This window comes from Pithys albifrons, chromosome 3 (genome assembly GCF_047495875.1).
Source record: "Pithys albifrons albifrons isolate INPA30051 chromosome 3, PitAlb_v1, whole genome shotgun sequence".
In the NCBI taxonomy this organism is placed as follows: Eukaryota; Metazoa; Chordata; class Aves; order Passeriformes; family Thamnophilidae; genus Pithys; species Pithys albifrons.
The window spans coordinates 76,613,030-76,639,647 of NC_092460.1; the positions used below are offsets into that span (position 1 = coordinate 76,613,030).

Consider the following 26,618-nt stretch of genomic DNA (forward strand, 5'->3'; position numbering starts at 1 on the left):
CATGCTTCTCAGAGACATGAAATGACCGGCAACTATCTAGGCAGTGAATAGGGTCTTTTAGGCTGCTTTGTGAATAGTAAGTCTGATATCTTACTGTCTGTTATAATTTCCATTTACAGGAGATGGGGAGTTTAAGGGTGACCCTACAGTTTCCTCCTTTTTTCTCACAAGGAATTGGATTTGCTCTTGCATTTGAGGATCATGAAGATAGTGTTGTGTATAAAAAGACATTGCACAGCAGAGTTGAGGGGTAAAAACAGCAGCTTCAGCTTGAGAAGTGCTTCTGCAACAAACAGACCACTGTTTCTCCCAAATACAATATATGCTGTGTTCTCAAACCTTGCTTTGAGGGAAAATGAAGACTTAATGCTTTGTGTTGAAGACTCTAGCAGAACTTTGTTCTAACAGTCTGGATTCTTGCCCTGTCTGTCACCTCTGTGAACTTGGTAAAATGAATCAGCAGGTCACAGTCCTGTTTTGCAGTCCTGCTGGCAGCATGGTCTCATGCTTCACTAGAGAAAATAAGACACTGGCAGTGAATTTGTTCTGTATAAGCTTTCACAGTATAATACTTGCTTTATAAAAAGAACTTTGATGGAGAAGGGAAAGGGGTGTTTGGGGGGAAGAGGTGCAACTTCTCTAATGTGAAATTTCTGCGTGGTTCTTTTTTATGGGGTGAGACTTACTTTGTTCTGTTACAGATGGAAAATCAAACGTGGAATGCTTTAGACATTAAGTCAACAACTGTAATGGTCTGATAAATGAATGGTGAATAAAGTATGTACAGGAGCAAAGTCAACTTTTTCGTGTTTTGCAAAGCATGATTTAGTAATATCTGCTGGGCTGCACTTCCTGTTGAGATCACTGTTTGTTTTGGTGTTACTGCCATGGGAACCCTTTATAGTACAGCTTTTTTGCTGTTTCTTACATATAGTACGATCAAGGAAATGGAGTTTTATCCATAGGTGATTTTTGCTTGCAAATAGAAGGAGGAAAGTGTCTCTGGAGATGAGGAACAACTACTTCAGTTTTGTTAACAAGGAAACTGAGTAACTGCTTCCTGCATATGCTGTAGTGGTTTTGGGGTTTTTCCCATCAAAGTTCAAATGTGAATAGTTTTCTGGAACACCTATCAGAATCCACACCCCTAGGGATTTTTTTGTCCAGTATGCCTCTATATCAGTTTGGCAAATATGGCAAGGTTGAATTAAACTTTTTGAGGTTTTCTTTTGCTTCCTGAAGCAGAGGTGCTCCCCAGGAGTCTGACTGTAAAATACCATGAAATGCCTGAATAGCAGCTCAGAAAACTCTGAGTGTAGGACTGCATGGTTTCTAAGATCAGGTGAAACTTTTCTTTGATATGGCATGGTTATAAGCTAATGAGGTGGAAAATTAACTTATTTAATAATAGAATATTGCAGCTCAAAGTAACAAAGATCTGCTTCTGCAATTGTTCCTAGATAAAAATGTTTTAATTTTCCTGTAGTAAGTAATAGCAAGTAGCCACTGTCAATGAAATTTTATTCGTAAAAGTTGGTTAAACCCACTTTTTTTTACCTCAAGAATTATACTGAACATGTCATGCAAATTAATGGCTTCTTCCTAGCAGATACAAAGTTTACAGATGTAAAGGCATAGATCTAAGTATCTAGAATGTGTAATTTAAAATTGTATTTTACAATCTAAATAGATATACATGTTTCATTTATATATATAATTAATATTTATGTGTATGGGATGTATGCATATATATATGTGTGTGTGTATTTTATATAGGGGTCTGTGAACAAAACCCACTAATATATACTTTTTGAGAATGTACAGAGTTGATGAGGTTCTTTTAGTTGCTGGAGACTTGCAGAAAGTACAGCTGTGAAGATGAAGTTTGTCACACCTGTTTTCTAGAGTCTTAAACTTGGTCACATGAACAGGGCTAGTGTGAAGGGAATCGTGGCATTTCCAGTTTACACACGATCTAATTGTATTCAAGTACTACTCTGTGTGCTTCTGTTGTGTGGTTTTTTAATTATTTTTTCTAATGCTTTTGTTATGCCTTGTTTTTAGTCTGAGGTTGTCAAGCTACAGCTTTTAAAAGCAGGAAAAAGGCATGCACTTTTCTGCATGGCTAAAGATCCTAAAAACTGAGTAGTAGGTTTCCAGGTCCTAATGTTATAAAAGATGTAACTGGGTAAGAATGCTGATGTCAAAACAAATACACAGAATACTGTGAAAATGCCTCTGCAGCACTGGGAGATGGATAGTGTTGTACTGGAGGTTTATAGATGGTGTTACAGTGTGTGTCAGCTGCATTCAAACTTAGCTAGTGTAATGCTGGACTTCATGAATAAACAACACTTGTTTTTCTATCCAGCTGGGATATCTTTAATAGCTCTTAGTCTTTTGATGATACACTGTGTAGCACTGTCTCAAATATTTAGATTCTGAGCTATTTGATAGTTTGTTGAAGACATCATAATAAAATTAATTCTTAATACTTGTGTACTATCATAAGCTACTGCAGCGCCTTGATTTATTCTTCTGCTGTCCTGCCTGGATCATCTTTCAAATATTTTTCTTGGATGTGACCACTTTTTGGCATGCAAAAGGGACTTCCTTACCCAAGCTTCCTAATTCCAGTCAACTACATATTTTAAAAAAATAGGGTCAGACCTACCATCAATTTTAAAGACATGTTAAATAAGAACAAATACAGAGGGGCTCATGGATACTGTGTTTTGCTACAGATCTGACACTTTTTCTTCTCATACAGTATCAGTCAAACTTTTGTAAGAGCTTTGTCTAGAGATGAACATGTCTTTTGTAGTGGTTTGGTCTTTTTTTCATTCTGGAATCCTAAGAAATGTCAGCGCTCTTCTGTTCTTAATGTGCCATAACTTACTTTAATTTTCAGTTTGTTGTGTTTTCCTACTACAGAAGGTATCTGATAGTACAGAATATTGTGATACAAGATCAGGTCTCACCAAAAATGCAGGCACAGCACATGAGATTCCTAATGAATGTGTCTTCCCCACGCCACTTGCTTTACCTTCCCTCCTTTGAAAGTCCCTAAAGCACATCAGGATGTGCTAGAAATCTGTTGTGCTGTACAAGTGTTTTCCCACTCAAACAGATCAATACTTAGGTCATCTTCAAACCAGAAGATTCCTGGGATTTTATGGTAAATCTAAGAATAGCTTTAGCATGTGTCTCTTCATTTCTGCCCTTGAAGTACTGAAGAGCAAGGAGAAAGACATGCAAAAATGGTAGTTTACGGATGTAATCTGAGGCTAGCTTACTGTTAATTGTTGCAGTCCATTAATGACACCAGTCTCACTGTATAGCCGCATCCTTTCAAATTCTGGAGAGATCTCGAATGTTGGAAGGGCCTTTCAGTCTTTTGCAAAGGCTGAGTGCCAGTACTGTGTCTTCCTGCCTGTGGTAAGGTGAAGGATTAATGCAGTTCACCTGTCTGGTGGTTCAGGAATGTCCCCTTGGGGAAGGAAGGAAAAGCAGCTGAGGACTGAGATATCTCTGGTCTTTGTGGGACTGAGGAGGTTAAAAGAAATCTTGTGGGAGGGAAACATAGAAATGTCAAGCGGAACTTCTGTGTTTTGTTACTGGTTTGTCTTTTACCATGTTCTACCATTGCATTTAAATGCCTCTCTGACACCCGATCCCATCAGATCTGGGAAGCTACGCAGGCTCAGCCCTGGTTAGTACTTGGATGGGAGACCTCCTGGCAATACTGGTGTGTAGGTTCTAGTCCTGAGGACTGCACTGTCACTGTCCAAGCTCATTCAGCCGTGGCAGATGAACCTTAGGAATTAAAGAGTGGGGCCAGTTCTGCACACGCTGTGCCTCACCTAAAAAATCCACTGTGCAGGCTCAAAGGGCACACCCATGTGGGGAGAGCCCTTCCCAAATCTTCGTTCACAAAGCCAAGCCATACATACATACCATTGCATCCAGGGCCTCCTTTGTAAAGGGCAGAAAGATGAGAGCAACTGGCTTTATTTGAGGGCTGTGTTTGTGCTGGGTGTGATGACTATTGAATGATAACTGTTAAAATAATTAGACTTCCATGTGGAGCTCTATCAGGGTACCCTTTATATTGTTTGTGCCCATCTGCCTAGGACAGACTAGACTAGGCAGAACCAGACTAGTCACTGTACAATGATAATATTGAAAGACAGTGGGCAGAAGCTGCAATGTGAAAGGTACTGATTACACATAGATCCTTTTGTTTGTTTTTATTCCTCTATGTGGTCCAATATTGTAGTAGGCCGTTGAACCTGCACCTGATCTGTACAAGACCCTGGGCAAATACGGTTTTGTTGCCCCTGTTTGTTGTGAGCAACTGGGTGAGCTCCAGACAACCCTTAGAACTTAAAATAACCTATGCTTATTTTAAAAACTACTTTTTAAAACTAGGCTTTAATTAATCTGTGATTTTATATATATTTTTAGGACTTATTTTTGTTCTCTAACTGTCAGCAATGATCTTGCTGTGTGTCATTGTACCTATTTAACTATTAAAAAGCTAATCCTTTGTCCATTAGAAAATTACTCTTTTTCTACCAACACTAGAAGTTGTGGCACAGTTTATTCCATGTAGGAACAAACTTATCCATATTTTACCACATAACAGAAACTGTAGCTGACAAAACGTAACTGCACCTGTTTCAGCCTGCAGACTAAACTGGCAATCTACCTCCACGTGCGTAATCCATTTGTATCCATGTTTGGGTTTTTTTCATACAGTCTCATGTGGGGAGATCTTTGTCTGGTGGTCTCTGAAATATACTGTATTTTCAGGCGTGCAAGTTCTGAAATCTATATTCTAAAACACAGGATTTCAGCATTTGCTGGCAGGTTTCATTTAATAGGAGAGGGAAAGTTGGACTTTCATTCTTGCTTATGTGCAATAAACTTAGTTTAAACCTGACTTATCAGAAGGGTTTATTGTTATTTCATTGGAACTGCTGTGTTTCTCTTGTGCATCTGAACAAACTGTTGGACACTTAAATATGATCGTTTTGCTTTTTAAGATGGTAATAAGCTTCTTCTCATGACTCCTTACTGTAAAGACAGCCAACTTTTGTCACAGCATTCCAGTCTGAACTGACTCAGGGCAGTCTCTCGCTAATTCTCACTTAGCTGTAACCTTTTAAAATTCTTTGCTGTTGAGTTCTATTTAATCTTGAAAGCAGCATGCAACGGATGATCTCGATCATAGTTATAGCATCTTCTATACTCGAAGTATTTAAATCTGTCTTACTTTAGTAATACCAGATGGTTTGGGATAGCTTTTTCTGTTAAATGAAAATTAATGGCAGTAGACAGACAGGAACCTTCTTCTGGCAGTATTCCAGCTGACCTATCTGCCATTTCTCCCATAGCTCCCTTTATGGGGAAGATGGATTCCCCCCTGCTCCAGTGGGGGATCAGCCAGCTCAGTATCTCTGGGTGCTCCAGCATGGAGCTGACCATGTCCTGCAGAAGACCTGGGGATAGATGCAGGCAGCAGCAAAGCAGTAGTACACAGCAGCTTTGGGCTTTCTGATTTACCCAAACTAAGCAGAATTGGCTGCTGAAGAAGAAACAGTCAAAGCAGAGGTTGATGCTTTCTTCCAGCTGAAAGATGTGCTGTTACAGGACTCTGGAGGAATATGTGACATGCATTGACTTTTAGATAGCCTAACTCGAAAGCACTGTGTGCTACTGTTATTGTATGTCTTTATTTTCGGGAAGCAGCCACATGGTTTCCCTGTCAGAACAAAGGTTGAGTCTGTGTCTGCATCTGGAATCGAAGCTAATTTGGTTTTCAGTATGCCCCTTAGTTTTGAGCTCAGCCTTTTCCGTAAGGTGACCAGACATTCTGTACCAAAAGGTCGTCCCCTTTCTGTTTCACAGCAAAGTAAAAAACTGGTTTCAAAACAAATCTATTTCATTTGCAAATTCAGTTTATTTGTCTCAAGCTGCATAAGCATTTACTTAATGATGTGCTCTGTTTCTGGCCAGGGAATGTGAAATCCTGTATTTTGGAAGAAATCTGCACTTAAACTGCTTGTTGTGAAGGTGCAAGTAGGCTGGCTAATTGTTGTCCCTGCAGTCTGGAGAGAGACTGTTCTGGATGGAGCATTTAGGCAGCATGTATTTCCTCTCCTTAATTTGTTTCTGAAGAGGTATTTTTAGCTTTTAAAGAACCTTAAACGTCAAACAATATATTAAAAAGTTGAAAACAAATTTTCATTTTCTTACTTGCATTTTAGATTCTGTTTTCAGACTACTTGAAATGTCAAGGCTACTTCTCTGTGCACTGTAAATAGTACACTCTAAAGATTTCGAAGTCTTCTAATTAAAACACTAGTAAGATTATTGCAATTTCTTCCCCTTCCAGTCTTTTTAAAGGAGAGGAGAGCCCAAGTTTAAAGTAGTAATGCTAGTTTGTCGCTGAAGTAGCAGCAAGAGAGAATGAGTTTAATCTTGTCTTTGGTTTTGGCAGGGGGGATGGGGGTTTTTTGGGGTTTTTTTTGTTTGTTTCTTAGGGCAGTGCAAGCATATTTTAAGTTTAACAACTTTCTAGGTAGGGTGATTTTTAAAAACCAAACAAACAACACCAAACAAAAAACAACCTTTCCCCCACAAAGAAAAGGCAGTTTCTGCTGCTTTAGCCTCCTCTTTCTCTTTGGAGAACGTCTGGGCCAACACCTTGTTCTCATTGAGTATAACTTGACAAGAGTACTTAGTTGTTTTGTAATTTGTGGGGTGTGTGTGTGCATGAGGTACAGTATGGGTATCAAGGAGCTCTGGATTCCAGATAAGACCCCTATAAATGCTCATCTTCAGTGGAGGTGAACTTTTAACCTGTTGGCTTAGACAAGAGTGTAACTGATGGAGAGCTTAATCTTTAAAGTTATGTTTATTTACATGTCTACTGGTTGGCTTCAGATTAGCACCTATAGTATGTGAACTTCTTGAGCCCTTAGGCTGATGAAGATGTCATCGTGATTATAGCAGGCTTGTATTTTGTCTTGCAGATATGGAAGAAATAATTTTATGTCACACTGTCCATCCCTGCAGTTGCAAGCAGTAGTTTAGTAGCTGCCAAAGTATCACTTTTCTCTAAGCAGATCACGATCTGCAGGCAAGCTTTGTAATTTCCACAGGGATATCTAATGACTGCAGAGGCAATGATTCTTTGAATTATAAAATAACTGAAAATGTGGTATTCCTTGCATCTTACCATGTGTTCTGTATTAAGCAAATGGTTTGTGAATAATCTGTTCTTTCCTTTTAGACAAAAACAGTTAAGCTGGTTACATGTTTGTACATACAACAATAATCATACAATTTCTCAGTAAATGGCAGGCTTAATAAAACCATATCACCACATCTAATTAACCTGTTATTGTTGCCAGAACTAAGATTAGTACCAGAACTTGTCAGCTGTAGCTCAGTTTCCATTCATGGTAAAAGCCAAGCTGCAGGTGAGCTGTCTCCTTGCTGATGGCCATCCCTCCCACAGCAACTACTCACAGCTAGTTGGGAGCACTCCTCATTCTGTGGAGCAGTGAGTGAGGATATGGGAATGACTTCCTCCCTGAGTTGTTGGGCATGAGCCTGCACACCCAACGGTGGCCGCAGTTCTGTGTCCTTCATCTATCTGACTTAAGAGCAATATTTCTCAAAAGTTTAAAGAGCTGGAGTGAGACACTTTATTGTTATAGGATTGCCTAAGTTACGGTGCTTGAAGTATGATTTTCACCTCAAACTTCAAGTGGCTGTTAGTTGAATGTGCTGATGTGTTGGCATATTCTTTGAATACCTGGCCCTTGCCCTCTGCAATGTTTTTTATATTCTCTTGTATTTCCTCTGCATTGATTGGTATGAATCAGTCATCTGTCCTTTTCATTTTTTCACAGTGAAACCCTTTACCTATCACTTAAGGTCACTGCTCTTGCTAACTGTGCCAATTTTCTTTCCTTCAAAAAATAAGCTGATAGGAGTCCAGCTAAAACATAATTATAAAGGGTATGTGCTGCTCTCAATCACTATAAGAGTATAGTCTCAAATATAGTTAGCAATATTAGACTAATTGCTTAGTTGTTTGCTTTATTCCTAAAGAAATGAAAATGTGGGGTCTGTTTATTTCTTAATCTCCTGTATTTTGCCAAGGCCTATACTGTAAATCACTTTGTCCTGACAGCTGGATTAAATGTCCTTTGACATAAGGTCTTCTGGCCTTGCTCACTGTGGTTTCACCGCTTCAAACCTAAGAAAGGGCTGCAAAGAATCTGCTCCTTCCCTTGTGTGATGATTGTATTGCAAGCTCGGCTGGGGAGACGAGTCACCAGATAAATACTTGGTTTAGGCTAAGGCTGGCTTTTCCTGCTCGCTCAACTCTGTGAACAGGCTCATGTGAACCCTTAGTTACGTAGGTACGATAGGAAGGTGAGTGGACTGCAAAATGCTGTCCTGATGTCGGCTTAGTTGAATGTTTAATCTTTTACTTGAACTGTAGATTGCAGATTATAAAGACAGCAGTAAGATTTTTCATGCTGCATAATTCTTGAAGCTGACTGTATTCAATTTGCTCTCTGCACAGATGGGCTTGGGCCACGAGGAAGGATTTGGTGCCCCCTGCTTAAAATGCAAGGATAAGTGTGAAGGATTTGAGCTTCATTTCTGGAGGTGAGTGACACCAGATGTGTCCTGAATTGTGACTCAGCACTGCAGACCTTGGCACATGTTTGCAAATGACTAAGTAACTGGGTTTTTTTCTGTCTTTTGACTGAACTATTCAGATGCTTTAAAAAGCTGACAAGATTCAGGGCCAAAGCTTCTCAGTTGCATTACAACTGTGTTTGAGCATCTGATCACTTGAGAACATATGTTTCATCTACACTGAAAAAAAAATGGTAGTACTTAAGCATTTGCTTTAGCTGACTAAGTAGTTGAAGTAGTTTGTACAAAAACATGCCTATCCTTAGTGTAAGAGAAATGACAACAAAGAAGTATGTTGTATCTCAGTGATAAAATGTTTTCTCAACTCCTGACTAAATAGATAAGCTTTGATCTGAGATTCTAGGTAAAATTATCTTGAAAATATGTTGGAACTTTGTATACAGCTAAAAATTACTTAGAGGGGGAAGAAGTGCCACAGTTCAGGTAAGCTGGATGGTGCACTGTTATAAACCAATGAGTTGAGGATAGCAGTAGTCTGTGCTGTGGTCTAAGCCATTACTTGGGCAGAAATTTTGTTTTCCATTAAGACCTTTCTTATTTTACTGAAACAAAAGGTATATATGTATATTATTACTGCATATATGTGTAGCTGGCCCAGTTTACTTATACTGGCTGTGCTTTAAGATGTAGCTTAGTAGTAATGATTTTTAAAGAAAAAGTCCCTCTGAAAGGAAAACACCTGAAAAGAACGTAAAAGCAAAAAATTATTACTGGCATATGCTATCAGTGAAAATTATTACATTTCATCAAAGCTGTTAAGCTACAGCCATAACTGTATCTGCAGTAGAGTTTTATTTTGTGGGGGTTTTTTTTAAGGTAGGCTTTGTATCCCAGCCATTGTGGCCTCAGGTGCTGATAAGGCCTAGGAGATTTTGTCTTTGCCGAAACATTTGCCTGTAGATGAGACTCCATTTAGAAAATAACCAGCCAAACAAAAACAAACCCAGCAAAAGCTTGCTGTAAAAGTTGATAAGAATATAGCTTGTTGATTATGTGTCTGTAATATGTAGATATAGAAACAATTTACAAAAAGTGATAGGGAGCAAGAAGTGGCAATGTGCTAATAAGTAAATGTGATCATCTAAAGATAAAAGAAATTATTAATTTTTTGAATGAATTTTTCAATGCACTGAGTCACTGAAGGAAGTTGTGTAGAAGTACTAGTAAAATAAAGCACAACACAGTTAATGTGTGTATGTAATATATTAAAAGAGAATTTAAAAATGCAGGAGTAAATCGTGTTACTTATCCATGGTTAGATGAGAAATTGTATTGCTTTCTACTTGAAGGGTCTTTGTTCATAGTCACCAGGATAGATGGGGAAATCACAAATCAGGGAGGAAAAAGGATTAGTCCAGTTAACTTTTTGGTTTTTCACCCTCTCTTGCTTTTTTTTTTCTTTTGCTTGGTTCTCAGTGATAGACTTGTTAATTGCCAGCTTCTTCTTTATATGTGTTTCACTATTCTCTTATGGCTAGGGCTCATTGTGCCAGGTCCTGAATTCATAGCACATCAGAACACTGTCTCTCCTAGAAAGCAAGAGTTGTAGGCAGCAGCAGACTAAAGAGCAAGTAAGGAAAAAGATGTAAAACTAGTGACAATTTAGATAACATTTTGTTTGGAAATTGAATCTATATAGGCTAGACTGGATAAATAAGGTGGCTGGCAGTATTCTGAGAAGCTTCATCAAAGTGTCAGACAAATGTGGCACATAGCTTTGAAACAGCTGAAAAGTTAGCAATTGAGACAATTCAAGAATGGGTTAGAAAACAGCTGTTTCACCAGCAGAGCTGCTGCTGGAGGGTGTGAATGTGAAGTCTTAATTCAGTTTTGTGTAGATATTTTGAAAGGAAAATATGCCTTGAATCATGCAGATATTTTTGGGAGTCTGCCACTTGAACAGAAAATGATGGATCCCAAATACCTTTTCACTTAGTTGTTAGTCTTAAAATCTGAAACTGTTTTAAGTAGAAACAAACTGTAGTACAGGGAACAGAGTATTGTCTCTATAGCATGAATTATCAAAATCGGTTCAAGTTTAATCACTAATTTTATTGTTAATTCATCTGTAAAAGGCAAGTGTCAAAGTAAGCATTGTAGTTAGAGAAACTGTTACTCACTGTTGGAATAACGGGGTGAGGATTGCACCTAGCCAGCAACCAAACACCCACACAGCTGCTCCTTCCCTGTCTGCACATCACAGTAGGGGGCCAACAAAAGTGAGAAAACTCATGTGTTGAAATCAAGTCAGTTCAAGAGGTGAAGCGAGGGGTGAAAAAGTAATGATGCAAAGGCAGTCGCCAATCACCTCCCACTAGCAGACTGATGCCCAGCCAGTCTCCAAGCAGGGTCTACTTTAGCAGTCAGAAACTCTGCTGCCTTGAATCCTTTACCTCTCCTCTGTCTTGCTGCTGATCATGACATTATGTAGTATTCAGTATCTCTGTGGACAACTTGAATCAGCTGTGCCCCCCCTTTCCAGCTTCTTCACTTGATGAGGTAGGGGCAGAGCCCAAAAACAAGGAAGCCGTGACGTTGTGCCAGAAGTGCTTGGAACCAGCAAGTGCTCTCAGGGCTGTTTTAGCTACAAGACCAAAGCACAGCACCGTATGGGTTTTATGAAGACAGTGACCCCTGTACAAGCCTGATCCAGCGCGGTGGGTGAGGCAGCAGCGGCGTGTGCCGGCCCCGATGCTGCTGCGGGCAGTGTAAGGGGGACACTGCCCTCTCCTGGCGGGAGCAGAGGAGCTGCAGCACGTCACGCAGCTCTTGGTCTGATACGTGGAAATGGTGCTCCTCAAAGAGCTGACGTGTAGTTTCTTTCTGTATTTCCGTACAAAAGAGCCTCAGCCTTCCTCTGGGGAGTTAGATGGGAAAGGGCACAAAAAATCCAAGTATATCCATGTAATGGCAGAGTTTTACAGAGTTGCTACACCCTTCTCTACACTGGGAGTGTTTTGATAATATCTATTCTGAGATGGCAAGTGCTATTTAAGACGTTCGTGCTGTAAACTTTGGCAAACTATTGTAGGAAGGTTTTAGAGGTGCAGAACTGTAAATGGGGCTAGTATAAAAATGGTGGTAAACAAAAGCCTTAAGTAAAATTTTTTCCTGAATTTTAAAATTCTGATAGCCTCAATGTTGTAAGCTGAAGAGTAAAATGAGAAACAAGGTCTACAATGTAACTGAGTAACTGAATGGTTAACAATTATCTGCTTTATCTTAGTGAGTTAATAGCTTTTGCTTTTAAAATTGCCCACAGAATCATGCTTCTGTCCAAGTGTAGAAGCTGCAGCAGAAAGTGTCATCTTAATTCAAGTGTTAGACTTTGTTCACAAAACAGCCTCACACACATTCAGCAGGGCAAGACTACTGCTCTTGGGGAAATGCTGCTCTTTGGGAACATATTTCCCACTAGAGGGAAGTGTGGGACAGGAGTTAGAAGTTGTTAAAAGTGGGAGGGAAGATTCTGATTTATCTTGGTTGTATATATACCAGAAAGTTATAATGGCCTTTGCTGTGGCTTGCCAAGATATTAAAAAGCTCCTGGGGAACTTGAATATTAAACTTGCAAATGACCTTTTTCAGTATCTGGCTTCTCTGCACAGATAAAAGCCCTGGAAGGCAGGGAGAGCTTTAAGTTGACTCTAAGATTCTCTGGTAATACCACTGACAGGCAAGTACTGAGATGCAATTCAAAGCATTTGCAATTACTGTAGCTGCATTAATACCAAGAAAACATAACAGAAGGAATCATAGAATCATAGACCTGAATGAAGGGGCAGATGCCTTCTCAGCAAATTCACAGACGACAAAAAGCCAGGAAGAGTGGGTGATACCCCAAACTTCTGTGCAGCCCTTCAAAAAGACCTCAGCAGGTTAGAGATATGGGCACAGAAGAACTGTCTGAAATTCAGCGAGGACAAATGCAGGGTCCTGCACATGGGGAAGAATAACCACAGGCACCAGTACATGCTGGACGGCCAACCTGCTGGAAAGCAGCTCTGCAGAGAAGGACTTGTGGCTCCTGGTGGGGAGAACAAGCTCTCCATGAACCAGCAGTGTCCTGGTGGCCAAGAAGGCCAATGGTATCCTAGGGTGTATTAGGAAGAGCATTGCCAGCAGGTTGAGGGAGATGATCCTGTCCCTCTGCTCAGCCCCAGTGGGCCCACATCAGGAGTGCTGTGTCCAGTTCTGAGCTCCTCAGTACAGGAGACATGGAGCTCTTGGAGTAGGGTCCAGCACAGGGCAACAAATGTGATTAAGGGGCTGGAGCATCTCTTTATGAGGAAAGGCTGAGGAAGCAGAGACTGTTTAGCCTTGAAGAGACAACTGAGAGAGGACCTCATCAATGCCATTATGTATCTTTATTTATCTGAAAGGAGGGTGATGAGAGGATGAAACCAGGCTCTTCTTGGTGTTGCCAAGCAGTAGGGAAAGAGGCAATGGGCAGAAATTGATGCACAGGAAGTTCCACCTAAATGTGAGGAAGAATTTCTTTCCCGTGTGGGTGACCACACGGTGGAACAGATTGCCCAGAAGAGGATGTGGAGTCTCCCTCACTGGAGATATTCCAGAACCATCTGGATGCAATCCTATGCCATGTGCTCTACTACAGCCCTGCTTGAGCACGGAGGCTGGACCAGATGACCCACGGTGGTCCCTTCCAACTTTACCCATTCTGTGACAGGAAAAGGTTAGTCTTTCTGCATGGAGGGCGCAAGCCTCAGGACTTGTCAGGTATTTGTTGAGTCTTTGTCTGTGCTTGCATCTGCTGCTTCCTGTCACTAGGAGCCAGCATAGGAAGAATCATGAACAGAATGAATTTTCCTCTTCGTGCACCAAAAACATAGGAAAGTAGGAGGATGGTTGACATTTGATTTTGGAGAAGGGACTGGAAGTTTTTGATATTTGCTCTCAATAGATGTCCTGACACAAGAATTCACTGCTTGAGAGAGGACAGAATCTCTAAACCTTTCTTGCCGCTTCTTTCTACTGACTCGAGACCTGGAAGCAAGGCACTTTTCTACTAGAGCTCTCTTACAGTGATAAGCACCTTTTAATACCACAGATTGTGAAGTTTCCTTCCCGTTTTCCATGTTATGAATGGGAAGAGCTTCCCAAATTGCTGAGACTTGTGTGGAGGAATATTTCCATGCTCTGAGGTCTAGAGAGCTGTGAACATGTAAGCAGGATTCCCTAACACCTCCTTCAGTAGGGATCTTGCTGAATGTCCTCAAGTGAAGAGGTGAAATGTTTTCAACAGTACAGGTGAAGAGAACAAGAAATTCTCACTGCCTGTTGTCTTGATAGAGTCAAAGGAGGTAAAGTTCTCTATACATATGTGTTCATGTATATGTCTGTGTATATAACAGCAAGTGAGGTTTTTTCTGACACGTTCAAAGTTAACATGTGAACACCAAAGATAAAGTATCAATTATCAGACAGACAGCTGTATCATAGTCAAAAAATTACCAGCCAAGTTTGTTTTTAAGAGAAGTAATTGGCCAGTAATTCTGCCAGAGGGGACTCTGAGTAACAACAGACAGGATTCTGATGTGGCAACTTAGTTGAAGAAGGTAGAGCTAAATTGGAAACAGTACTATTCAGGAAGAGTTGTGTGTAATGCCAGCTAGATATCTTCTAGTACTGGCAATTACTCAAGAAGAGTGATTATAGATCAGGGTAAAAGACCTTTTTTTGGCTGTTAGCAGCTTTATGAATGTATTCATGTGGCTGAGATCCAAGGGAGCCTTGGGGAGCATGGGTAATGGCAACAATCTAGAGGATTTTCCTTTGACATCCTGAGATACTCTGACATAAGTTGTGACAGCATTCTCCACATTCTGGAGAATACCTTGCCTTCAAGACTGTTAAAAGTAAGATGCAGAATAATGTGAGAGTTCAATGGGTTTTTCACAATTCAGGGTTGAGAAGCAGTTTATACATAGTAGTTTATGCTACTTGCTGTGTGAAGGATAAATAATGGGATAAAATATTGCTTATTCCTCTTCAGACTCTAGAGATCCAGAAGGTTGATCTGTTTTCTTAGTCTGTAGTAAGAACCTTTAATTAACAACCAGCTTCACTAGTTTCAGTGTACTGTAGCTGACTGCTTTGGACTGAAGTTCTAGGGAAACTATTAATAAATAATAAACTAGCTTGTCTAATCCAAGGTTCTGTTCATTATATGTGAATTGTTTAGTTATGCTAAAGTAATAAATTGCTTTCTCATATCCCTTAATCACAGCAGTTGAAATGTGTTGTATATGAAAGAATATCTAAGTAAGTAGATATGCTTCTACCTTTTAAGGCTGTTATCTGGGCAAGTTCTCTCTCCAGTATGTGCCAGAGTAACTCTGACTTGGTTCAGAGCTGTTTGAAAGCCTTTGCCCATATAAGCTTTCCACTTTTCTTTCATCTCCTCTTTAAATGCTATGTTTTGAAGAGAACTTGGTGCAGTTACACTGTATATATGGCTAAATGCATTTTTTTCCTTTCTAGGAAATACTTACTTCGACATGATAGCACCCCTGTGATAACCAAATACCATGTATACAGTGAAATACATATGAAGAAATAGTATCGTGTGTGTAACTTTGAGTGTATAAAAAGCAACTGAGAAACTAAAAGCCCAAATAAGTTACTGCTGAGGGAATCATGTAGATGCACTAAGTTAACATAGAATAAATCTGATAGGTGGCTGATAACGGACGTGTATGTGTATGATCAGTACAGAGTTGTAACTGAAGGAATGATGTAGCATATTCAAAATTCATTAGTATTGTTGACTGATACCTGATAACAATATCTGTAAATAATGTAAATAATACAACAGGAGAAAGAAAGAGGTGTTTGAAGTAGTGTAGAATAACAAGTTCCCTAATTTTTTAGGAAATAGTATTTTGTAACCAAAGCACTGAAAACAAGGGTTTGGATGATGTTACTACACACACAGCTGGCATGTGATGTCATTTTCAGTTGAGACGCTAATTTTGCTGCTGTTCCCATGAATTTCAGAAAAATATGCCGCAACTGCAAGTGTGGCCAGGAAGAGCATGATATCCTCTCAAGCAATGAGGAAGATCGGAAAGTGGGGAAACTCTTTGAAGATACAAAATACACGACCCTTATTGCAAAGCTCAAGAATGATGGCAATCCCGTGTATAAACGTAATGTAATGATACTGACCAATCCAGTGCCAGCCAAGAAGAACATATCCATCAATACTGTAACTTATGAGTGGGCTCCTCCTGTTCCGAATCAGACACTTGTAAGTCCAACTCACTGTTTTTTCATGTTCAAGGCAGGAGTTGATGGGAGATAAAGTAGTAGAGCTTAGCAGAAGGATAACTTTCCTTCTTTTAGTTTTCTTTTCTTCTTCTTCCAAACTGAAAACACAGTGTCTGTTCAATGAGTCTTGCCTCTGTCATTTTGCTTTATGGATGCTTGTATGTGGAAGTTCATAAAAATTGGAGAGATGAAATGGCTTTTAATGGATAGGATTAAGAATTATCTGCTAAGTCCCTGGAGTCCAGTTTTTTGGGGTTTGTTTTTTTTTTTAATAAACCTGAAAAATTTGAATGAAGTGTGGGCTTAAAGGCCGAAAGAAAAAAAAAAGGAAAAAAAAGCCACCCTGTGAAGCTGCATCAATTTGTCATTGTTTAAAGGGGAGCACTTAGTCTTGCTTATAGCTTTTACTGTATATGGTAAGAACAAGGTGAATGTTGACATCTAAAAGAGCAGCTCTCTTCCAGTATATTTTCAGCTGAAGTAGATGAGATGGTAGCTAGCCTTCTGAGGATTTTGCTTCACTTTTCAAACTTTGATTAATTTATTCTACTGCAGTATTGTGATGCATGCCAGAATCATGTTACCTCTGCCTACCTCTTTTCAGTGAATTAATCAAACCTTGTGCATCTGAATTGACTGTTACTTAACATTCAGTTGCTACTTTGAATTGTAGGCTTGTCATTACTTTATTAAAACCAGAGGGATTTTCTTTTACCCTTACTTGGCTAGAGTTATTTTTTCAATGGGCTGTAATCCCCAGAGAGACTACTTCAGATTCTATTTTTCTAAGAGTATACTGATGATCAGTAGTTACAGATAGAGGCAAGGTGCTGTGTAAATATTATTTACTCCGAGAAGTAATAACTCTCTTCTCTATGTTGTAAAAAGCTTAAAATGTCTTTTACTCTGGGAAGAAGAAAATTAATGTATCTGCTCTATTTTATCTCTGTTACTGTGCTTCAGGAGTTTAGTGTGTATGGAAAGAACTTTGTTTTTGACAATTTTGACTGTCACTAACAACAGTAAAGATTATTTTAGTTGTGAGTTTGTTTTAAGAGAATGGGTCAGTAGTTGAAGTGCCATCTGATAACCAATTCCTCCTGATTCAGGCTAGACAGTACATGCAGATGCTACCAAAGGAGAAGCAGCCTGTTGCTGGCTCAGAAGGCGCGCAGTACAGGAAGAAGCAGTTGGCTAAGCAGCTGCCTGCTCACGATCAAGATCCTTCAAAATGCCATGAGCTCTCCCCCAGTGAAGTTAAGCAGATGGAACAATTTGTGAAGAAGTACAAAAATGAAGCACTTGGTGTAGGAGATGTCAAGCTCCCTGGTGAGGTGGAAGTGAGAGCTGCTGATGAGAATAACCTGGACAATGGTGACAGAGGCACCTCATCTGCTGTAGGAGCAATGGAGGACAAGCCCTCAGGTGAAAAAGCATCTCAGTATGTAAGTATAGAAGGGAAAAATAAAGCAATAAGGTATATTACCATCAGAATGCTCTATTTGGTCTTTTTAACCCAATTAAATTTTTTGTTAACTTGGAACAGTGAAAATCTGGGGAGGGAAAGCAAGAAGAGGAACTGGAAAATGTGAATGTCTTCACAGATCCCTGGTTTCTGACAGTGTTTAATGCATTTCAGCAAATGACTTCCTTGGTGTTTTTTTTTGGATCAAGAATGAAAACATGTTAGCTTGGAGATAGTGTAGTAGTGTGACTTTTACAGAATAATAATGAAAAAACTGGTATAGTCTTAATGGACTAATTGCTACATTCTCCTCTTGAAGGGCTTAGTTTCATTTTAGAAGCCTGTTTTCTCTTCTCTGGAAGAGCACCAAAATTATCCACTTGACAAATTGTGTTTAAAATTAAATTAAACTAATAGAAAATAAAGTAACACCTCTCCATCCTGTGTCTAACAAGTTAAGCCATATAATGGCTGTTTTGACTAGCCCTATTTTCATATTCAGATCCATTTTCTTATCTATTTTTTTCTTTGGTGTCTGATTTCTGCCTTATATTAGTTCAGTGAAAATCAAGGTATGTAAAACTACCCAGTTTTCATTGAGATTTTGAAAACTATAGCTTTAATTCAAATCAAGCTGGGTAATGTTTCTGAAGTGACACTAAATTAGTTAAGTGGAGATAGACATGCACATAAGAGCGTCTAAAGCTACTGTAACTTGATTTCTAGAAATGTTGCTATTATATGTGGGAATCCCCAACATTATTTGTCTGCAGGTTACTTACGGAATATGAATATACAATTTCTAGATGGAGAAAAAGGTTTGCTTGTTAGCATTGGCTGTAAAACATGGCTTTTGATGCTATTGGGGAGTGTGGTGTGCTTTTTTGGTGTGTTTGTTGTTTGTTTTTAAACTTCTGATGTGAAATATAAAATCAGCACAAGTTTTAGCTTTGAATGCATGCACTTAACCTGATCAGTCTTGTGCTGTGCCACTTGGTTACCTGTACCCAATTTCTAAAGATTATTTTTTTTGCCATTATCTAGTCATGGAGAATCTAAGATACTAAAAAGTTATTTTATCATGTCTTGATGAGGTTATTGTTTTGTCTCAAATCAGCCTTTCCTACTGCTTTACTTTAGTTTCACCACAGCAATTCTTGACTTACCTCCTCAAGGAAGATCTGCAGAAATATACACATTGTATTGTACCCTGCTGGCCAACTGCCTTGGACTGCATTAAATCAATGGCAGGAGGCACTCTGTCCTCTTGAGTAATTGTATTAAAAGGTTCTTTGTTTTAACATTACACTTATTTATCACTTCCAAACTTTCCTTACTCCAACACCTGAGTATTCTTCCTACAGTTTAAGCCAGGCATATCTTATCACAGAGGGCAGTGATTTAGAAAGAGGCTTAGAAGTGTTGAATAGTGTAAGTGAATATTTGAGCTGCTTATCTGTTGTTAGGTACTGAGTTTACACTGGGCTAAATAATCAGGATTCAGATACATTATTTTGAAGTATTTGGGGGGGTGGTGATTTCTGCAGTGAGACTTTTTCAGCTACATGCTTTAGCATTCTCTGTATTTCTCTTCAACAGTTCAAAATAAATCAATACAAAGAAGAGTTCTTAAATATTTAGCAGAAGAAATGTCATCTTTGTCTACACTTTGTTTTTTTAATTTGTTCTGCATCTTGGCTCATCAAATTTTCCTGTACATTGTCTTTCAGACTGAGTCTGAAAGCATGTATTCCTGTAGCTATGGTAAATAGAATCTTTTGAAAAACTAATTTTTGTTTAGGAATTGACTGCTGTTCTTTAAAACCTGAAAAAAATTACAACAAAACACTAAGAACCAGGTCTCCACTATTAATTTAAATATACTTATAATAATTGTCTCTGTCTTTAAAAAGAATCTTTCACCATGACTGAAAGCTGAATAAAAGGAAAATAGTTACTCAGTATATTTTCATCTTGTAAAGAAGTAAATTTCTTTATGTACCCTTTAACCACCTAGGTCAGTAGTAGGTTAATGAATCATGTTGCCCTCACCTGTATCTGTGCAGCTCCTTAACCTTCCAATTGACCTCTCTTGGAGTATGAAGTCTAAAGTAGAAAGAAATGTTGCAAAACTTTATATACATATATGTTTACACTTTTCCTTTCATTATTTTCCCTACATTCTGTTGCAAGTTGTTGTTCCTCCCCTTTTGGCATCTTTCTATGTATATTTTGAAATTGTCTTGAGTCTGGGATCAATGTGCCTTGCAGTTGAGGACTTTATTTTTATATGCACACACCATTAAAGACATTTGTTTCTAGGGTTTTAGTGATGTGAGTCATAGAGGAAAACCTTTACAGGATGTTCAGCCCAGTCCACACACCAGCTGTAGTGCAGGAAATGCCAAACTAGTGATTAAACTGTAGAAAAAAAAAATTGGGTTCAGTAACATAAAGTACCTGTGTTTTTTGAGTTGATGACAAATCCTCTCTATAAGCAGATATAAGGCAGAAGACTATGTGTAGTGTACCTGTGTTTGTACATTTTGTAGTCCCTTTTCCAGAGTCACTCTCCTGAACTAAGATCATTAATCATGGGCTGTTGGTCAACAGCCATGGGTGATTGGCATCTCTGGAACACAGCTTTGTTTGAAATATTCAGGTTTTTTTTCCTCACCAGTGATGCAGACAGGGCTTGATCTTCTTAACAACGTGTATGTACAGCCACTTTCTTGTCATGTGTTCTAGTCATAGTCTAGTTGGTTAGCTTTGATGAAGGCTCAGTAGTCTCTCCTTGTTCTTCAGTATGTAAGGCTTATAGAGCATAACATGAATTTTTAATGCCTGTTGTTTTTTTACAAACTGAACTATAATTGCAGAATATGAATATGGCAAAATAAAATAATCCTTTTAAGCAGTACTAATGCTATGTCAGTAGAATGTGCATCATTTTGGATTGCTTAGTTAACCTCATCTATGACATCCTGTACCACTACTGTCTGATCATGGAAGTAAACTAATGCTTTCATTTTGGTCTAGAAAGATGGATTTCATTCAATATATTGATAATATGTAATTTCTATAAATTTACCTCTCCAAGACATAATTAACTTGGTAATAACCTCTTTCCAGTCCTGCTATCACTGCAAACTGAATATGAAGGAAGGTGACCCAGCTGTCTATGCTGAACGTGCTGGATATGACAAATTGTGGCACCCAGCTTGTTTTGTCTGTTGCACCTGCAGTGAACTTCTAGTAGACATGATCTATTTCTGGAAGAATGGTCACCTGTACTGTGGAAGACATTATTGTGATAGTGAAAAACCCCGCTGTGCTGGATGTGATGAGGTAGGAAATAATCTTTCTTTCAGTGCACAAGTTTTCCCCTGAGAACTGATTAATGTTTTTAGTAAAACATTTCAGTGCTGTGAGATGATATGTCTTCACCAATTTTAGCTGATAGTAGTTGCAAATAACTGAAACTGATACGGGCACTGGACGTTCAGGAAGACCTATAGTTTGGTTTGGATTTAGTGGGTATTTTGCACGATTTACTGGGATGTCGGATGTGATACGTGAGGACAAATTCTTCTGGCAAGTCCCAGTTGTGCAGCTCTTTCCTCATAAGGGGCGCTAGGTGGCGAACCGACCCTGGGCAGCAACAGAGAACAATCCCCGTGGGGCCTCTGGCATTGAACGCATGGAGGCTTTTCGGAAACAGTCAAACAGTGATGGAACCACTAGGAGTTCCTGGCAAACTACAAAACGTCCTAAGGCTAGATTGACTAGAAGAGCTACTGTTCAACTGAATGTATTATTTGTTTATGTCTTTCTCACAGCTAATATTCAGCAATGAATATACTCATGCGGAAGGTCAAAACTGGCACCTGAAACACTTCTGCTGTTTTGATTGTGATTGTGTTTTGGCTGGGGAAATCTATGTAATGATGAATGACAAGCCAGTGTGCAAATCCTGCTATGTGAAGAACCACGCTGCGGTAAGGTCCTTACAAACTTCTTAGTGCTGAGAAGGAACATATGTCTATGGAGCTTGACATTTCCAGCTGATGTGGGAATATCTGAAGATTATAAATGGAATGTATGTTTACGATTGAGTCAGTCATCTTTTTCCCCTTTGTTAAAAAAAACCAACAAACAACCTTAGGCAAGTATTTTATCAATTCATAAACTTGAATAAAAGCCACTGCCAAGGGGGGAAAGTTGGAAAAATACCTTGATCTTAGCCACTGGTGAAGCAGGATTTGGTAACAGAAGGAGCAAAGTAGGTGAAAATAAGTGATGCTGGTGCTAAATGTTTAGTGCTTGTCAATTGTAGTTCATTGAGGTGGGTGGGAATCAACTTCAGCTGATATGGTAAAAGCCTGAAGTAGCAACTGCAATTGTAGGTACTTTGTTTCTTTGTATTTCTAACCACACGAGTTATAAAGTAGAGTGAGTGACAGAATAAAGCTAGAAGTTTGGAAAGGAGTGGTAGTTCTTGATTCATGATTATGATGAAAACTAATCTGAGATGATGGTCCATTCATACCTATCAGTTAGCTGGGTGCTAGTTGGGAGTTCAGCCTAATATGCATCTAAACTGTTTATATAGTTAATAGATGGAAAAACTATTATCTCCACTTGACAATTAATAATAATCTGAGGTAGGTATGAGGAGAGGCTTCTTTTTTTTTTCTTCCTAAAACATTAATTTCCTTGAGGTCTGAATGATAACTTCTGACCAACCAGATTTTAAGATGAATTATGTCCAAGACTTTCTAATAGCTTTTAATTACTTGGTATTGCTGTACAGCTGTCAACACACAGGAAGATTTGTAACTAATCTCTTCAAATGTATAGGGTTAATATATGAAGATCTATGCTGTTTGACATAACAGTTTTTTATGATTACTTGGAAATTGTGAAATCAACTATCGTAACTCTCTTTAGCCCCACCAGCAAATAACTTCTTGTGTCAATTTTATTATTTTGTATCCTCAGCTGAATCTAATTAGAACACTGCTTTAAATATAAAGAAAAACCAAAGCTGGAGACTTATTTAAAAGGCTTCTTTTGTCACTTCTTTTTTCCAAAAACATTTGAGAATTTCAGCTTTTATTGGACTTGAAGAGAGCATGTGTATGCTTCATTAAATGTTGTTTTATTTCTAAACAGATCTGTCAAGGCTGTCATAATGCTATAGATCCAGAAGTTCAGCGTGTGACATACAACAACTTCAACTGGCATGCTACTCAGGAATGCTTCTTGTGTTCCTGCTGCAGCAAGTGTCTAATTGGCCAGAAGTTCATGCCAGTGGAAGGGATGGTTTTTTGCTCGGTGGAATGTAAGAAAAAGATGATGTCATAAGAGAAGACATACACAGAACCAACCAAGCATTGTTGTGTTCCAAAGGCACTTGCATTTCTACTGTAAAATACGTAGTATCAGGGCATTTAAAGTTATTGAAAGTGTTAAATAGCATTTCCCAAAGATTTTTTTTTCATGACAAAAACCTTCTTTGTAATCTTAATACCTTAGCCATAATACTACAATTTTTTATTTGGAATGATGTTCCTAAGTCTTATTTCAAATTACTTCATATCCCAGAAATGTCAGAAAAAATGTGTTATGAACTATATACGCTTTAAGGGAGCTCTTCACTGTGTGGGATCTTTTTGCTGCATCTTGTCTAATGGAACAAGGCAGTGTGAAAATGCTCCAATTTATCTTGGTTTGTATGATAAATGTAACTCTTTCACCTCTAGTTTCACAAATTTATCATTTTTATGGTTTCCCCGCTTTCATCAAGCACTTCAGACAAAATGATCAGTTTTACTGCCACATACAGCTTTGTTCACCTGACCTCAAGTATGCAGCAAGAATGATACAAAATAAACCCCCACTTACGTGTAATTATTTGCTTGGTTTTGACACATGGGTTCTTGAGGGATAGTGATTACTCTTACACCTAGTTTTGAAAGTAACCCCACCAGCAGAAAACTCTGTTGGCTTATGTTTCTTTCTTACAATGCTTTGAAAAGTTTTAATTTTACGAATACTGGAGTAAAGTATGTACTGAGTGGAGGGTGCTGGTGTTGGAAAATAAGAGCAAGTCTTGCCTAGATTTTAAAAAAAAATCCACCAGGAGTAGTGGCTGTCACTCTTAGCCTTTCAGAACTGGCTTCTATTTTCTTTCATGAATGTTCGTTTAATAATTGTGCCTTCTGTCAGAGGGATATGGCACACAATACTGTATGCATTTCCAAGAATGTATTTCTGCAAAAGGATCCTGCTTAGCTTTTTGATTTCTAAGCTCTTAACCAAAGCACAAAGAAGCCTTTCCCAGAAGACTTCAGTATTTGAGTGAAAAATTTCACAGCTGTGAATTACCTTTGCTTACTAGATAAACCAAATGTGTGGCTATTTCTTTTTCTTAATAATTACAGACCTATGATGAAGCTTTTTAGTTATCTCTGTGCCAGACAGTGAATGGGGAGTCTTTGGCCTAAAAACAAAATAACAAAATAGATAATTTAAAAGAAATCTATGCAAGTCATATGTTCAGCTCTTTTAAGTTTTATTTTGGCTGTATTGGAACACTTAAAAATAAAATAAGTGTTGTTCACTTAAGTTGTGTACTAATTCTGTTCTTGTTGAATCCCCTTCAGGGGAGGCAAAGGGGAAGGGAAATGTTTCCATACTTTAACTTGGATGTTATTTCCAAAATACTTAAGGCCTGTGTTACTGTATGCTTATGGTCTTGTGTAACATTGCTGATGTGCTTATAGCTGCAAAACAGTGGTCTTGTTCCAGCAAATACACAACTCAGAACTTAGGGGTTTTTCTTGTTCACAAACTTTTTAAGACATTGCATTTTGAATTCACACAGGTGAGTTAATCTGCTGAGAAAATGTAGTACATTGTGTTCCTTTGAGTACTGCAAAAACAAGACACTGGTGTGAGATGTGCTACATGTGTTGTCTAAGATTCAAGTTTTACATCCTTGTACAGTTTTTCTCAGGGATCCTTGGGGTGTATGGAAAAGCATATGTATTTTGGCTTATACCAATGAGGCTGTATTCTTGCCAGATTTGCAATTTTAAACCGAGGAAAACCAGGATGTCTCAGTAAGAGAAGGTTTTTCCATTTAAGTGCTACTTAACCTGTGGCAGGTTATGTACTTTAACCTTTACAGGCCATGCTGCAAGAATGCTGTTTGTGGGGGTGGGATAAGTCTTATTTAATGATTATCTATAAGGATGGCTTAATAGTGACTGGGTTTTGTGTGTCTTGATTACATCTGTCCTCATCCATTCACTAATATCTACTCTTGAAGATGTGACTGACTTTTATAAAGAACTCTGAAAAGCTCTTGTACACCTTTCCCTGCCTTTTCATTTCCACCCTGTGTCAGCAGTTTTCTCCCTAATGTGATTGCTTGCACTGATGAAAGTCTTACTTTTCACTTTAAATCTTGTTTTGTTTATTAAACTGTACTATTGTGTAATTTTCACTTAAAGGGGTGAGCAGGAGCTACCTCAGGGCTTACTCATTGCATCAAGACAGAATTGCAAAGGAAACTGATGTCAAACCAAACATCTCAGTAGTCCATCAGATTCTGAGACTGATGTTTTTCGTGCCTCTCCTAGGAGCATGTTGGCTTTATCTAGCCCTTTTCTTGAGAATCTTGCCTTGACTGCTTGATCTCTTCTGGCTCTCCCTGGAACCTGATGCGTGTAGGTGTTTCTGCTGTGGGACAGCCAAAGGTTAATTTCTGTTCATGCAGTAATCAGAAATCATCATGTCATGGAAGGTCAAGTGTAACAGTGCAGGTGATAAGGAGGGGAGACAAAGATACTGCTGTGTAGATCAGGAGATGATTAGGTGGCGCTAAACTGTTCTTGTAATGAGCTCGGAAGGCATTTGTGTTCCTGCAGATAAGCTTTTGGTGTTAGCTGTGAGTATGTCAACATACTGGAGCTTGCAAAACAAGCATTAAGGAGATTTTGTTCTGTCACTGTCATAATAAAAATTATTGGCAGTTGAGTGTCGAGTTTTTTCCTCTTGTATTTTTTGGCTATATTATAAGAGGTCCCTTTGGATCTATTTATCTTAGTAAGCTAAGAATAGGAGCTGGAGGCTTTTACATACTTCAGTAATAAAAATACATACTTTGCAAATGAAATTTTGAACTCTATGAACATGGAAGTTATTTGCTTAAGAATAGAACTTTCTTGGTAAGAAAGTCTTATTGGCACTCATTTTAACAACAAAATCTTTTTCTTTAAGGAACAGTTATCCTGTGGGTCTGTAAAAACAAGACTTAAAAGCTTTGCAAAAATTTGAAAAGAATAAAGCTATGTAATGCATCTTTGAATTAGTAACAAATATTTTTATATTCTGGTAATAACCAGTAATTCTTACTGAAATTTGGATTGCATCTAAAACTTAGTGTGATTATACATATACTAGAAATAAAACTAAAACATGCTGTAAGCAGCTTTTATATATATGTTTTACCTCTGGAAGTCTGGGGTTTGTGCCTCTTAAAATACATACTAATGTGCAATCAACACAGTAACTTCTCATTTGCTTGCAGAATCCAAGGTTTTGAGTTTTACACAGACTAGTGGTGTGTTAAAAAAAATTCTCTGAGGTAATGACCATTAGCACAGAAGTATTTGCTTTCAGAACTAACTTGAGGATCTTGGATGCTCTAGACTGTCTGTTCCCAGAACTGTTGAGGTGGGGGTGGCAGAATCGTAACAATTTGCTCAACAGCCTCTGCCACGTTTTGCTTGAGTTTGAGATGTTACAGGTAGGAATAGGTGGCAAAGAGGAGGTTTGCAGTCTAGGAAAGAGTCAATACTTCAATGAGCAGTAAGCTCTCTAAGAGAACAGGGACACACCGGCTGTTTTAAGAGGACAGGATGAAGTGAGCTAGCCATGAGGATGTAGCAGTTCAAGGGCAGAAATCCAGAACTGAGGTAGGGTATCCTCAGGTCCTGGGTGTGCTCTCCTACCCCAGTAGTATCCTATACCTTGTGGCATTTTCAGTGGAAAGCCATCTTGAAAATCATCTCTGCAAAAGCATACCTCTGGGCCAACGTGG

General features: G+C 38.7%; 1 protein-coding gene across 2 annotated transcripts in view; it reads left to right on the plus strand.

Moving 5' to 3' along the window:
* TES (testin LIM domain protein) overlaps positions 1-25,506 on the plus strand; it is a 29,052-nt gene extending 3,546 nt beyond the window's left edge. For both annotated transcript variants that reach the window (XM_071552444.1, XM_071552445.1), the window contains exons 2-7: positions 8,609-8,694; positions 15,769-16,021; positions 17,151-17,486; positions 20,639-20,854; positions 21,346-21,504; positions 22,682-25,506. In XM_071552444.1, the coding sequence (XP_071408545.1) occupies positions 8,609-8,694; positions 15,769-16,021; positions 17,151-17,486; positions 20,639-20,854; positions 21,346-21,504; positions 22,682-22,873 (1,242 nt within the window). In that variant the 3' untranslated portion in view covers positions 22,874-25,506. The remainder of the gene's footprint in view (positions 1-8,608; positions 8,695-15,768; positions 16,022-17,150; positions 17,487-20,638; positions 20,855-21,345; positions 21,505-22,681) is intronic.
* The last annotated feature ends 1,112 nt before the right edge of the window (positions 25,507-26,618 follow it).